At 40.8% G+C, this 13487-nt stretch overlaps 1 protein-coding gene across 2 annotated transcripts in view; it reads left to right on the top strand.

The window, feature by feature from the left end:
• Positions 1-12229, top strand: part of bub1 (BUB1 mitotic checkpoint serine/threonine kinase) — a 29523-nt gene extending 17294 nt beyond the window's left edge. For both annotated transcript variants that reach the window (XM_079433594.1, XM_079433595.1), the window contains exons 19-26: positions 1305-2170; positions 2897-3046; positions 5913-6013; positions 6919-7080; positions 9364-9521; positions 9601-9778; positions 11653-11759; positions 11839-12229. In XM_079433594.1, coding sequence (XP_079289720.1) covers positions 1305-2170; positions 2897-3046; positions 5913-6013; positions 6919-7080; positions 9364-9521; positions 9601-9778; positions 11653-11759; positions 11839-12034 — 1918 coding nt within the window. In that variant the 3' untranslated portion in view covers positions 12035-12229. The remainder of the gene's footprint in view (positions 1-1304; positions 2171-2896; positions 3047-5912; positions 6014-6918; positions 7081-9363; positions 9522-9600; positions 9779-11652; positions 11760-11838) is intronic.
• The last annotated feature ends 1258 nt before the right edge of the window (positions 12230-13487 follow it).

Raw genomic sequence — 13487 nt, 5'->3', positions numbered from 1 at the left:
AAGACTTCTGATATGAAGCAAAGTCTCAGGACCCTCAGCTTTTAAACGGTCATTTTTAAAGAAATTCAAACAATAAATAGCGTTTCACTTCAGCGTGTCGAGACAGATCACTGTATTCAGTTCAAACGCGTGAACCGATGGTCTTTTCATATGTACTTAAAGCAGGAAATGAACATGAATAAACATCAGAAAGTGTTTTATTTCAACCGTGGAACACACCATTTTTCAAGTTTAAGTCCACCGACGTTAATCTGCTCTCCTGTCTGATTTGTGGTTAAGGCTAGAAGGGATACAGCTGCAGCTACTGGTCATATGCATTTACATATTTTCCGAGCCGACAATATCACTATGAAAATGGTTTTAAAAAGCACATAGCGCCATCACTTTACAGTGTCGCGTGACAGTCTTTTTGCAGTAAAGGACCTGTCATAGTTTAATGAGAAGGAATGACATGAAGCGACGCGAGATTAGCTGCATTGAAAATGTAGTGCATATATTTATTTTCTAGCAAACTATTGAGTTTATGGTCATTGAATGTCTTTCCTGAGGTAAATGAGACATTATTGATCTCAAGCTGTTTGAGATGTTTCTGCGGTTGAAACACTAATTGAGTGATTTACATGATGATGATTAATTTCAGTAAGTTGTCTGTATCATATGATTCCATTGAAAATGAGAAATGAATACTAGTGTCAATCCAGCACTAGTGTTACACAGCGGACATGTCTAGCTGTTGTAGTTTATCCATGTTGTGTGCTCAAAACACCATTGGAGAAACGCTAATGAAACACAGCTGTATTATGCCATCAGCCCATTTCGGGTCATGGTTTTTCTGCTGCTGCAGAGTATGTGCTAAATTGGACATTAGGCCTTGGAATTAGAGGTACTACCATAAGGAAAGCCAAATTTTTAGCGAGTAGATCTCTATTAATTCATGCTCTCACTTTATTCACAGTAAGATGGCAGTGATGCACAAAGAAAGTAGCTTATATAAAACTACAAATTGTAATGCACGTGAATAGCTTCTCGAGGGCACAAAAAAAGTTTCTTGTGTGCATGCAAAAGTCACTTATAAATGTAAAAAAATTAAAATATTTACAGATGACTGTAATATATATACCAAATATAAAGCTGAAAATAGTGCTGTATGGACCATTTATGTTAAATATGGTCTGAAAATCTACTGAGAGGTTTGGAAATTTGAGTCTGGAAAAGTATGTAATTTTGAAATAGAAAATATGCAGGAGCCTTGTCTCTGGTTGCGTTCTGCTGTAGCTGATGGCCAGTGTCTGGTTTGCCTGCAGTCCGATCATGGAGCAGAGTCCAGCGGAGGAGAAGCTGTCTGAGCTGGTGGAGTGCAGCATGCACGCTCAGGGCACTATTGTCGGGGAAGGGGTGTCGTTAGCTCAGCCGAGCCAAGGGCTTTCTCTGGCCCAGCACAGCCAAAGCTCCTGCAGCAGCAGCAGACATCCTCTGGCCGCCCTGTCCTTCCCCGAGCACACGGCCCTGAGGAGCAGCGCCAGGCCGAGCTGGAGCATTTATCAGAGCCCAGAGAAAGAGACTGACGCTCCACAGGAGCAAGACGCAGCTGGTGCTCTTCTCCTGCCGAAGAGCTCCTTTCACAGGCGCCAGTCAGGGAAGAAGCCATCGGAGGAGGACCAGGATGTCCCCATGAGTCCGGAACCGCACTGGTTCCAGACCAGCAGCTCGACTCTCGCAGCAGAAGCAGATCTCGACGTCATGAAGAGTCCTCCTGCGGTCTCTGGAGTCACCCAGCCCGCCTGGACCATCTACCAGAGCCCCGAGACCCCTTCTGAGATGGACCTGCTGTGCGCGATGGCCCCCAAGCCTGTGGCAGACCAGGATTTAGATGTGCTCTCAGCGCTGGAGGCAGCAGATGTTCTGCTTCCCAAAAAACCATTCCAGCGGCGCAAATCAGGGCTGAAAGCGCTGCAGGCGTTGCACGAGTCTCTCCTAATGAGTCCAAAGCAAGCCCTTGAACCGGCTCAGGAGGAGCCCACGAGTCCAGCACCAGCACCGGGTCTAGACTGGTTCTGCAGCGGCAGCCCTCAGCGGCCGAGTGAAGCAGATCTGGATGTGATGACCAGCCCAGCACAGAGCTCTAGGACCGCGGAGGCTCCCACGAGCCCCATGGACACATGCAGAGCAGGTACGAGTAACTCACCCACGATCCCGCAGGATGCACAGTACAACTGCACGATTAATCCAAGATCGCGATCTTGATTCAGACACGCACGCAATCTAATTTCTAAATGACAACGATTCGCCTGTGTGTTAAATCTTTGAAAAAGTCATACCGGAACATTTAAATCTGTGTTTGCGCTGCTGCTGACAAAGAGAGAGCAGTTACCATGTTTAGCTAAGAAACAGCTTCACAAATTTTTCAACTGCATAGTATTATTTCTGTCTCAGTCATTCATATTATGACAGAAATACTGGGATGAAAGTTTATAGTTCGGATATAAACACTGATGTCTATGGTAGCTATGGAGAAAATCACCTTTTTAAAGTAGCTGGCACTTCAAATAACGTTTGTTGATTGCATTGTTTCGGCACTAAGTGGAGATTAATGGCACTATTTGCCATTGAATCATTCATTCAAGAGATGTGTTTAAAAAAAAAAAAAAGAATAAAGATTAATCCAGATTAAAAAAAAAAGATTAATCCAGAAATGAAACAAGTGAAGTATTGATGAGTGAGTCATTGAATCATTCATTCAAACGAATTTGGCATAATTTTAATATTAAAAAGTGTTTATTTAAACTATTTAACCACTGATGGTGATTCTGAATCTATCCAGAATGGTGCAGCTCCAGCGCACAGGTGTGTTTGGCATGTGTCCTGCACGGGGCTCATCGTGTGCTTGTTTGTTCAGGCTGTGTCCAGCTGCTGTCAGACCCCTGGGATGAGGAGCTGATGGTGTCTCTGCTCTCCGGCCTGCAGCCTCCTCTCTCTTCCCATCCCAACCTCACCGTCTGGAGCGGCCGCCTGCCCACCATCACGCCCAAAATGACCGTCCAGATCGGTACGAGCAGCACGCCTCACATTCAGTGCTGTTTACTTGCACACATCACTTCTATAAGCAGCTTCATGTTCTTTGATCTGATCTGCAATTCAAAAATTTGGGAACAGTAACAATTTTTAATGTTTTTTTTAAAGACGTTTCTTATGCCCATCAATGCTGTATCTATTTGATCAAAAATACTGAAACTAATTTTGTGAAATATTTTGTGCAATTTAAAATAAGTTTTCTATTTTAATATACTTTAAAATATAGTGTATTCCTGAAGCCAAGCTGAATTTTCTTCATTACTGCAGTCTTCAGTGTCACATGATCCTTCAGGAATCATTCTAATATGTTGATTTATAATCAATGTTGGAAACAGTTGTGCTGCTCAATTTGTTTGGGACCTGTGATACATTTGAATAAAAAATTTAAACCGTTTATTCAAAATATAAGTTTTTGTTACAATATACACTACTATAAGTTTGGGGTCAGTAATTTTTTTTTTTTAATTAAGAAATGAATACTTTTATTCAGCAAGGATGTATTAAATGGATAAAAAGAGAAAAGAGAAAGTAAAGACTTTATTTCTATTCATGATTTCTATTTTGAATAAATGCTGTTCTTTTGAACTTTTTATTCATCAAAGAAATATCACAGTTTCCAAAAATAGATATTAAGCAGCACAACTGTTTTCAACATTGATTATAAATCAGTATATTAGAATGATTTCTGAAGATCATGTGACACTGAAGGCTGGAGTAATGTTGAAAATACAGCTGCAGATCACAGAAATACATTACATTTTACAATATATTAAATTAGGTAACAATATTAGAAATTGCAATATTTCACAATATTGCTGTTTTTTTCTGTTTTTGATAAAATAAATATAGCTTTAATGAGAATGAGACTACATAAAATTTTTAATTTTTTTTTAATTTTACTAATCCCAAACTTTTGAACAGCAGTCTATAGTTCCAGCATCAGAAGTGTATGCAAATGTACAATGTCTCTGTCTCCATGTTACCTGCACCCATATATCCACGTTTATTTGTGAGAAATGCATCATTCAATTTTGCATCAGTCTGATCACTAGAAAAATCAAAGTTGTAAAAGTGAACACAAGGGGTTAAACAGGTCGTAGTTGATCCCTGATCCAGACGGACCGAGCCTCATGGTTCCGCATGCATGTGATTCGCAGATTAATTGCAAAATTTAGCCATCATAGAGTGAAAGTTTATCATTTCTGCATGTTTTTTCTTGCCAGTTTATACCTTCAAATAATTTTAAATCATTCAGACACAAGAAGCGGCGAAAGAGAACTCGATTGGGTACTTGCAAACACAGGGTTGATTTTCACATGCCCTTGCCTTTGAACAGACACATACACTTAAGTCAACATACCTGTCTCGATAGCCTTTCTCAGAAACACAGTTATGTCATAAGTGAATGAAAACTGTGGAGAAAGAAATCAACTCTGCATTCGGTCTTTAATGACAGACAGCAGCCTATAAATACCTGCCTCTGTCCGTCATTAAATGCCAGTTAATCAACAAATTACAGCTTTGACGAAGATTAATCCATTTATACACTGAACACTATGCAGTGTTTTTTTCAGAAGCAAACGTGAGTATTTGAATGTTGCGTTTAATCTGCTGGAGCCAGTTGTTCAAAAGTATTTTGATCGGATTCTGGCCATCTGATTGGATCAAATCTTGAAAATGGGTTGTTCAAAAGAAAAAAAGGATTCTGAATTTGGATTAGATCACAAAATCCAATCTGATCATCAAATCTGAATCCACAAATCATCAGAGATGGAGCAGTCAGTAGTTATTTGTGTAAATGCAATGCAAAACATTGGCATTTTTCCACATCTATTTTTTTCCCCCATCACCATGTCCCTTTAGGGCAGGCATCCTCAAATCTGGCCCATTCCTGCAGAGTTTAGCTCTAACCCTAATCAAACACACCTGAGCTGCTAATCAGAGTCTTCAAGATCATTAGAAAATCACAGGTAGGTGAGATTGATCAGGGTTGGAGCTAAACTCTGCAGCAGATTGGCCCTCCTGGGAAAGATTTGAGGAACCCTGCTTTAGGGGCTTCTCAGAGCACTAATAATCCAGATTTGGAAATCTGAAAAAGTGTGTATCTGGATCAGGGTGATCCAATCCAATTTTGCTTTGGAAAACCTGCACGAAAGTAATGGTGATTTTCCACTGCGTGGTACGACTCGGCACGGCTCCGTACGGCACAGTTTGTCGTTATAGTTGCACCGCCTCTACTGCCGTGACTCCTGAAAAACTTTTTCATTCCACGTTGCTCCATCAAGCTCTAGCTGGATCCGCTCCTCGGCTATCAACGAGAGCAACGTCTGTTCTTCCTCAACAGACAACGAAACAGCCATTTTTTGGTTGTCTAAAAAAAGTTGCGCTCATTCAAAACAGTTGCATTCGATCCTTCGCTGGCTGTGTTGATTTCTAGCGGGTCTGTTGTGTTTCATGCCACAAGTTCAGTGACGCAGGCAGTGACGATTTTCTCCGGCCAATCAGTGATCAGCAGGGTTTACACATCACGTTTTGGTAACGGTATGGTTCGCTTGGAACCTCGGCCCGAGGTGGTACTGAAAAAAGTACCAGGTACTGTACCCAGTGGAAAACCCCCCAAAAGTGAACCGTACTGAACCGCACCATGCAGTGGAAAAGCGCCATATGATGGGTTTCCTGATCCTGGACAGCAAAACATGGGATTTCCAAATCCAGATCATTCTGATCCAGATTACACTTTTTGAACAACTGGCCCCTGATTCTCTGTCCAGTCAGGTCTGAGTGCTACACAGCTCTCCTGACATAATGCTTGACTGAATGTCCCTGTGTGTCTCCATCAGCTGGAGAGTCTCTGCGAGTGGACTGTGTTCTTGGACAGGGAGCGTATGCCACAGTGTACCAGGCCACCAACCTCACGAGCACACACAAACTCTTCCTGAAGGTAATGAGAGCGCACACACACCTGATCCGCAGGTATTAGTGACCCAGAAGTGATTTCAGCAGAAAAAACCTGTAAATTATTTGTAGTGACTCTGCAAATGAGAGAGTACAAACATCACATTTACACTGCAGGTCTTGATGACCAATTCCGAGATTTTGTGGCTGTATCTGATTTTTTTGGTCGACGTGCTTACATTTCTTTTAAAAGTGACCCGTATCTGATGTGTGCATTTTACACTGCACTTGGTGAAACAAACCAAAAATAACATGTGACATCACAGTAGTACATTTAGTTTATTTATTGACATGGAATTCATACAGAGAGGTTTTTTATACAATAGTTGCATCTATACATCAAATTATTTAGTACAGATTCTTCTGGACAGTGCTTATGTACGTAGCTCCGCTGAAAGATTGCGAGTGGGATAATACTCATGTGGTAGATATATTAAGCATGTTACAGCTTCTGGGGGTTTTTTATTCATTAAAACCAAATGCGTTCATCAGTGATTGTATATGAAAGGCAGGGACATGTTCGTGTGCATTTTATTTTGTGGTTTCAATGGAATTAATGGGGAGAGAAGGGTTTCTATGCACGAGCCATCGTTCAGCTTGATTTCAAAAGCAACACATTTCAGCGTCAAATCGCCTTTTAATTAACACAAACAAACAGAATTAATACTCTGCTACTTAACTAGAGATGTTTCATTTGTGTACACGGTCGTGGGCCCATATCTCATCTGTGCCACGTGGGAGGAAAAACCAGAATCGGGTCACTTGAACCATGCTGTGTAAATGCGGCCCTTAAGTCATGTTGCAGCATGATGTGCTGCGTTGGTAGAAATAAAGCGAATAGCATCTTTTCTTATGATCATATAGCAGCTAGCTTCTGTTTGTTCCTGGTAGGTGCAGAAGCCAGCGAACCCGTGGGAGTTCTACATCGACAGCCAGCTGAATACCCGTCTGCAGCCTGGTATGCGGCACCTCTTCAACACCATATACTCCGGCCACCTCTTCACCAACGGCAGCGTCCTGATTGGAGAGCTGCACAACTGTGGCACGCTGCTGGTGAGGCATACACAACACAGCACACTTTCACTGTCCTCAGATTAATCTCCAGTTTGACTCTCTCTCTCACTAATTCAAATAAATTGTGATTAATTGATTAATTCAAATAATTGCGATCTTACCGCACTATATTTCTGTGTCTGATTTAAAGCAGTCCGAATGCTAACGAGCCTTAACTTATGAAAATGACCATAATTTGCATGGTGGAAGAATTATCATCTTGTCATATACAACCATTCAAAAACTCTGCAGAGAAAGAAATTTTGAAAAATAAATTTTAAAATTTTTATTAGAAAATTAATCACTTACCCCCATGTCGTTCCAAACCCGTAAAAGCTTTGTTGGTCTTCGGAACACAATTTAAGATATTTTGGATGAAAACCATGAGGCTTGTGACTGTCCCATTAACTGCCAAGCAATTAACTCTGTCAAGGCACAGAAAAGTATTGTTTTTCAAAAAACTTAAGCCGTTTAAATCCAAACAACAGCACTATATAATTAGGATTGGGTATTGTTTGAATTTGATCAATTCCCTCTTATCGGTTCTCCGTTTTGATTCCAATGTGGTTAAAAAAAAAAAATGAAGTCAGACATTTAGAGATAAAAGTATTTATTCTGTCTCTCTTTTTGCGAAACATTTAATTGCTGCTGAATACCATGAAGAAAAATCAGCCGGCTCGATTAAGAGCTGTTTGTGTGCAAAATAGAGCTGCGTGATTCTGGATAAACTGAGACTACATTTTAAGAAGGTAACTTTTTTTTTAAAGGTTGTAGTTCTCTCCCAGTTCTGAAGAACAAAATATTAGACAACTAGACAAAACCTCATGGAATAAATGAATGGCATGATTCAGTGGCTCACTCAAGATTTACTTGTTTTATTACTGGATGAATCTGTTTTTAAATAAATCTCTTGAATGATTCAAAGACGTTTTTAACAGCCCCTTTTAGCCAACTAAAAAATAGAAAAGATGCGCGCACAGGAATTGAGAGGCGGAATTGAAATTTAAATTTTAAAACAAGTATCCGATTCTTGACCTTAAGTGATTATTTTTGCTTGATTGTCCTTGAACAGTTAAATATACACAGGTATCAAAATGTCTGTCTTTGTAAGTATTCTGGTAATGTAAATGATGTCTCTCACTGAAATATGTAGTAGAAAGCCCATTTAAAGATTTTTTTATTTTTTTAAATCACATCGTTTTATACATATTTTGGATTATGGGGGGCGCCATTGTCCTGATGACGTCAAATGGTTGCACTCGGTGAGCTACTTGTTGCTATTTGTACCGCAACACAACTCAAAATACACAACTCGGAAAATAAAATACTGATATGATGACCACAGCTACTGAAAGAGCTTACAGGTGGCGATGGATATAAGTATAGGTTTAAACCAAATGCTGTACCATGGATTTTTCCCCACGAGGAGTCTAAATGCCCCAGATATCGAGGGAAATGAGCGCTGAGAAACTCCTCTAGCAGCCGCGCTTCATGATTGGCATGTTTACATCTTAACAGATGGCATCTAGCGTTTCTTGTTGCAGCTTCGACTGAAAATACAACCAAAAGCCTCACAATGTGGTATTGTATCAGTATTTTATTTTCTGAGCTGTGTATTCTGAGTTGTGTTGCGGTAAAAAGCGCCAGTAGCTCACCGAGTGCAACCATTTGACGTCATCGACGCAGAATGTACCGTGCACATAAAATAATGGCACCCCCCATAGTCCAAAAACGATGTTGATTTTCTTTTTTTAAATAACATACATTTCCATGGGTTTTCTACTACATATTTAAATAAGAGACATAATTTACGTTATATTAAACGGGGCTTGGGGGGGGTTTGTGTCGGGGGGGGGGGGGGGGGGGGTTGTGAGTGAAATTAGACAAACTTGGGGGGCGCATGTCCTAAAAGGTTGAAAACCCCTGCTTTATAGAATGGTTCCCCACAAAATCAGTGAGTACTGTAGAGCCACCGTTCTCAGCCAGGGGGCCACAAGGGGCCTGAAATAAGCTAAACAACCAAAAATCTAGATATTTCTCATTTTATTTCATCCTCTAAACAACTGCTTTTCTTTTAAGAGGCAAGAGTCTTAAAAATCAGGCTCTCTCACAGATCCAGGTTTTTAAGTGTGCTTTGCAGACGGTGTGATTTGATGTCAGGCAGCCCCATGTCTGAAGTGTGCAGATCAGTGCATGCAGGGCTGCTCATCACGACACCAGGAAAGCAGAAGCCCTGTTAGAGCGAGCACGGGTGAATGTACCTGATCTTGTCTTGTCCTCCAGAATGCTATAAACCTGTACAAGAGCCGCAGCGAGAAGGTGATGCCGCAGCCTCTGGTGCTCTACTTCACCGTCTGCATCCTGCACATGGTGGAGCAGCTGCATCAGGCCAGGATCATACACGCTGACATCAAGCCTGACAACTTCCTATTGGGAGAGAGGTACGTGCTTTCCCAGCATGCACTGCAGGAGTGCGGCCGGCAGTCAGGCTGAATGACGTGTGCTGTCGCTTTCGCTCAGGTTCCTGGAGAACGACTGCTTCCAGCAGGATCACCTGGAGCATGGCCTGGCTCTGATTGATCTGGGGCAGAGCATCGACATGACGCTCTTCCCAGAAGGTACTGCGTTCACTGCCAAGTGCATGACTTCAGGCTTCCAGTGTGTGGAGATGCTGAGCGGCCAACCCTGGACCTATCAGGTGAGCATCATTACCTGTGATGTGCTGGTGTAAATCAGCTCTTTGTGTTCTCAGTGTGCATCGGGAGACATAGACTCTTGTTATGATACCCAGTTCTGGCTAGATTTGCAAACTGTAGTCCATTTACTGATTACAAATTTCCTGGCGAAAAGTGTAATGAAATCTATTAGATTGATAATTTTAGGTAATGCATACTGAATAGCTAATTTGTGGTTGCTTTTGATTAGGCGATATGCCAATATTTTTCAACCCGTTTTGGTCGATAGCCAATACCGATATATTTCCTTTTGTTTGGAAACAACACCAAATCTCTCCTGTGGAAATTATAAGCAAATTATTTTTAATTTTGGTTAGTTTTTAGAATTTTTAGAATTAGTGATATTAAAATGTGTTCTGACTTTGTCACACAACAGAAAAATGTGTTATTAAACAACCAGCCAAATTTGAATGATAAAAAAAACCTGCCAAGTAACTAAAATAAGATATCAAAATCTTTGAAAAATAAGCAGGACTCTCTGCTCTCAAACGGTGGGGGCGTGTCCGCTGTCGGCGCTGAAACCACGCCCACTCACGGGAAAGCGGCTGTCTCTCTCAACTGTCAAATACTGCTGCAACCTGAATGGATGCTACTGATATACAGCCATACATTTTTGAGCGTGCAAGTTCGTTATTTGCACTGCAGTGAGTTGAAACCTTCTCGTCGTCAAGGCGAGCGCTGCTAATGGTTGCTTAGCAACGGCAAACACCACGCGTTTCTAGATGCAAATTGTGAACGCTCCATGTTTTTAAATTGTATGTATTCTGCCACATATTGATATCTCTGGGCTAAGACCCGGGTATCCATTCACCCTTGAACCGTCCCTACCTAGAATCTGTATATCTAACATCACAGACATTCAAAAAGACAAACTAAGAACTTGACCTCTCAACAGTTATTATAGTGTTAGGGGCGGGGCCAAGCTCGGTGGCTCCATTGTGTCATCAAGCCACCGTTTTAGCCCCGCCCAGAAAATCCTGAACACAGAATTGGTGAAAACCTGTTTAACGGTTTAACTCCACAATTCAGTACTACATAGTTCAGAGTCTTTGTAATGTGTTTCAGCAATACATTTCTAACATGTGTAATGTGTTTAGAAACAATTCTCAGAATTCTCTTTACACAGACTTTAATAAACAATGAAGTGCTTTATAATAACAATACATTGAAGCTTTGAAAATTACTATAAATAAACTATATATCAGTCGCTGCATTTTTTTTCTCAGAAAGATGCAGTAGTAGATTTAACATTTGTAGATGGTCTAAAACAAAAGAGCTTTGGCTCCGCTGTAACTTTCAACTTTAGATTTGAATCCGTGACAGAAGGAATTAGGGCTTTTAAAGACACTCCGTTGTTTATTTTTATGTATTTACACACTCGTGCCATTAAACTGTTGTATAAACGCAATATCACACTCGTAGACGTGAGATATGGCTGTATATCGGCACGCTGTGATTACAGCCATATATCATGTCTACTCATGTGATATTGCTCATTTAATGCATGACATGGAGGCAAAGAACCCTCTCGTTGCTGAGAAATATAACGCATTCAGTATCAAAACTATTAATAAAAGTGGCAGTGCAGTGTTGACACATTTCTGTGCTCCTGAATGTTTGCGTGTGTGTAGTGCGATCTCTGTGAGTGAAAGCAGCACATTAATAGAGAACGGTGATTGAACTTGGACCTACCTGTGCATTACATGCTTTTAATGCACTCCTGCCAGCCAATCAGAGTCGAGTTTTCAGACAGACCATGGTTTGATGATTTACACACTGAATTTCTGTGCAGTTGGTTTCTGTTTGACTCATGCCTGTCATCCTGCTTTTCTAACAGACTGATTATTTCGGCATTGCGGGGACGGTCTACTGTATGATGTTTGGGACATACATGCAAGTTAAAAAGGAAGGGGACATTTGGAGAACCAATGGAGTTTTCAAAAGGTAACACGGATGCATGCTGGATCATGTGATGAAGTGCAGTTTTGAGGCGAGCGTAATGTTGGTTCTCTCTGTGTGTCAGGAACGTTCACGCTGATCTGTGGCAGGACTTCTTCCACACGCTGCTGAACGTGTCGGACTGCAGCTCTTTGCCGTGTCTGCGCAGCCTCCGCCTGCGACTCGACGCCGTCCTGCAGCAGAATTACAGCAGCAAACTGCGCAGTCTGAAAAACAGGCTGGTGGTGCAGATCCTGGAGGCCCGCTCCTCACGCAGATGATGCTCCGGTCTGCTGTGAACAGAGGCTTCATTCAGCCGCATTCAAACATGTCACTGTCTGTAGAGGCGCTGTCTGTATAGAACGACACAGACTGCTTTGTTTTTCATTGCTACTTTCATTTTACTAGATTTTAAATTGTAAAAAAAGCCAATTAAGCCTTTTGTATATTTCAATAAATCTTGGTTTGCAAACCCCCTTGTGTTTTTGCAGTTCTTCTGTGTCACAAGATTACACTGTTGGACAGCCTTGTTTGTTAAAATCAAGGCATGTAAAGCGTAGATCACTTTATAATTAAATAATTAGTTATACAAGATAATTATCTAAAAGCACACTCCCTTCTAAGGTGGCTTGTTAACTGGTGGTCAAATAAATGAAACTATAAAAAAAAATTTGGTTGGTTGTTTAACAGATAAATAAAAGATAAAGAAATGGTGTAGCAGAAATTTAATGTAGTACAATAAATGTATGTGAATTGAATATGTAGTATGTTTTATATGGGTGATATCATGCCCGGGAGTGTGATCCGGATCTCTTATCAGCACGGCTGTGATTGGGGCTGCATTAACAGAGTCTTAAATTGTACAAGTCTTAATTATGATTTCAAGAGGTTTTAAATTTGGGTACAGACCAGAGTTGTGATACAGTTTAATGTGAGGATTAAACTTCAAAAGACTATGAATTAAACAGGCAATGTGTTCCACAGGATACATGTTCTTTAGTCTCTTGTAGGAGGCACGAGGAAGAATTTTTCATCCAATACCATTATCATCATCATCAGTTAAGGTTGTTTGGAGTATGGGGGTCACATGACTTGGTTAATTTTCTGTGCTTGTTTTGTCAGTTTGACCTAAAGCCAACACGTCCTCCCATGGGGCTGGACATCCAGAAAAGAAAGTAAGCATATATTAATCTTACTTTTTTCAGCAAAAAATTACAGTACAACTTAGTATTAATTGTGAACATTGTCTTGAGATGTTGAAAAAGAAAATTGTCATGTTCTTTTGTTTTTATTGCATTTTGAAATATGCATATCTCCTGAGATATGTTGCCTGATTAGGGTATAAATAAGGATTATCCTCAATATTGACAATGAATGGTGTCACGAGGTAAATTGTGCCCCCAGTTCTGGTTATTGCATTATTGTGAATTCTGGGGTGGTGTGAGGGGGTTTGTGGTTATGGGGGTGTCGAAAATACACAGAAATCACATAAAATACAAGGGGAAGCCCCTTGATAAAAATTATCTCAGAGAAGTGAGGTGGGGGGTGGATGGGGGTTATAAATTGCATCAAGGAGAGCAGATACCCCTCAGTAGAAATCGCCTTCCTGGCCTCTAGGCCCCTGTACACAGTCCCCATTTAATTTATTTTGAGTTTAAAAATTGTGCAAATGTTAATATTTGCATGTAAAACGGATACTATTACATTTAGTTGACTACATCTTTGCATTTTTAA

Source organism: Barbus barbus (genome assembly GCF_936440315.1).
Source record: "Barbus barbus genome assembly, chromosome: 14".
In the NCBI taxonomy this organism is placed as follows: domain Eukaryota; kingdom Metazoa; phylum Chordata; class Actinopteri; order Cypriniformes; family Cyprinidae; genus Barbus; species Barbus barbus.
The sequence above is the reverse complement of the archived record's forward strand: the minus strand, read 5'-3'. Positions and strand labels throughout refer to the sequence as shown.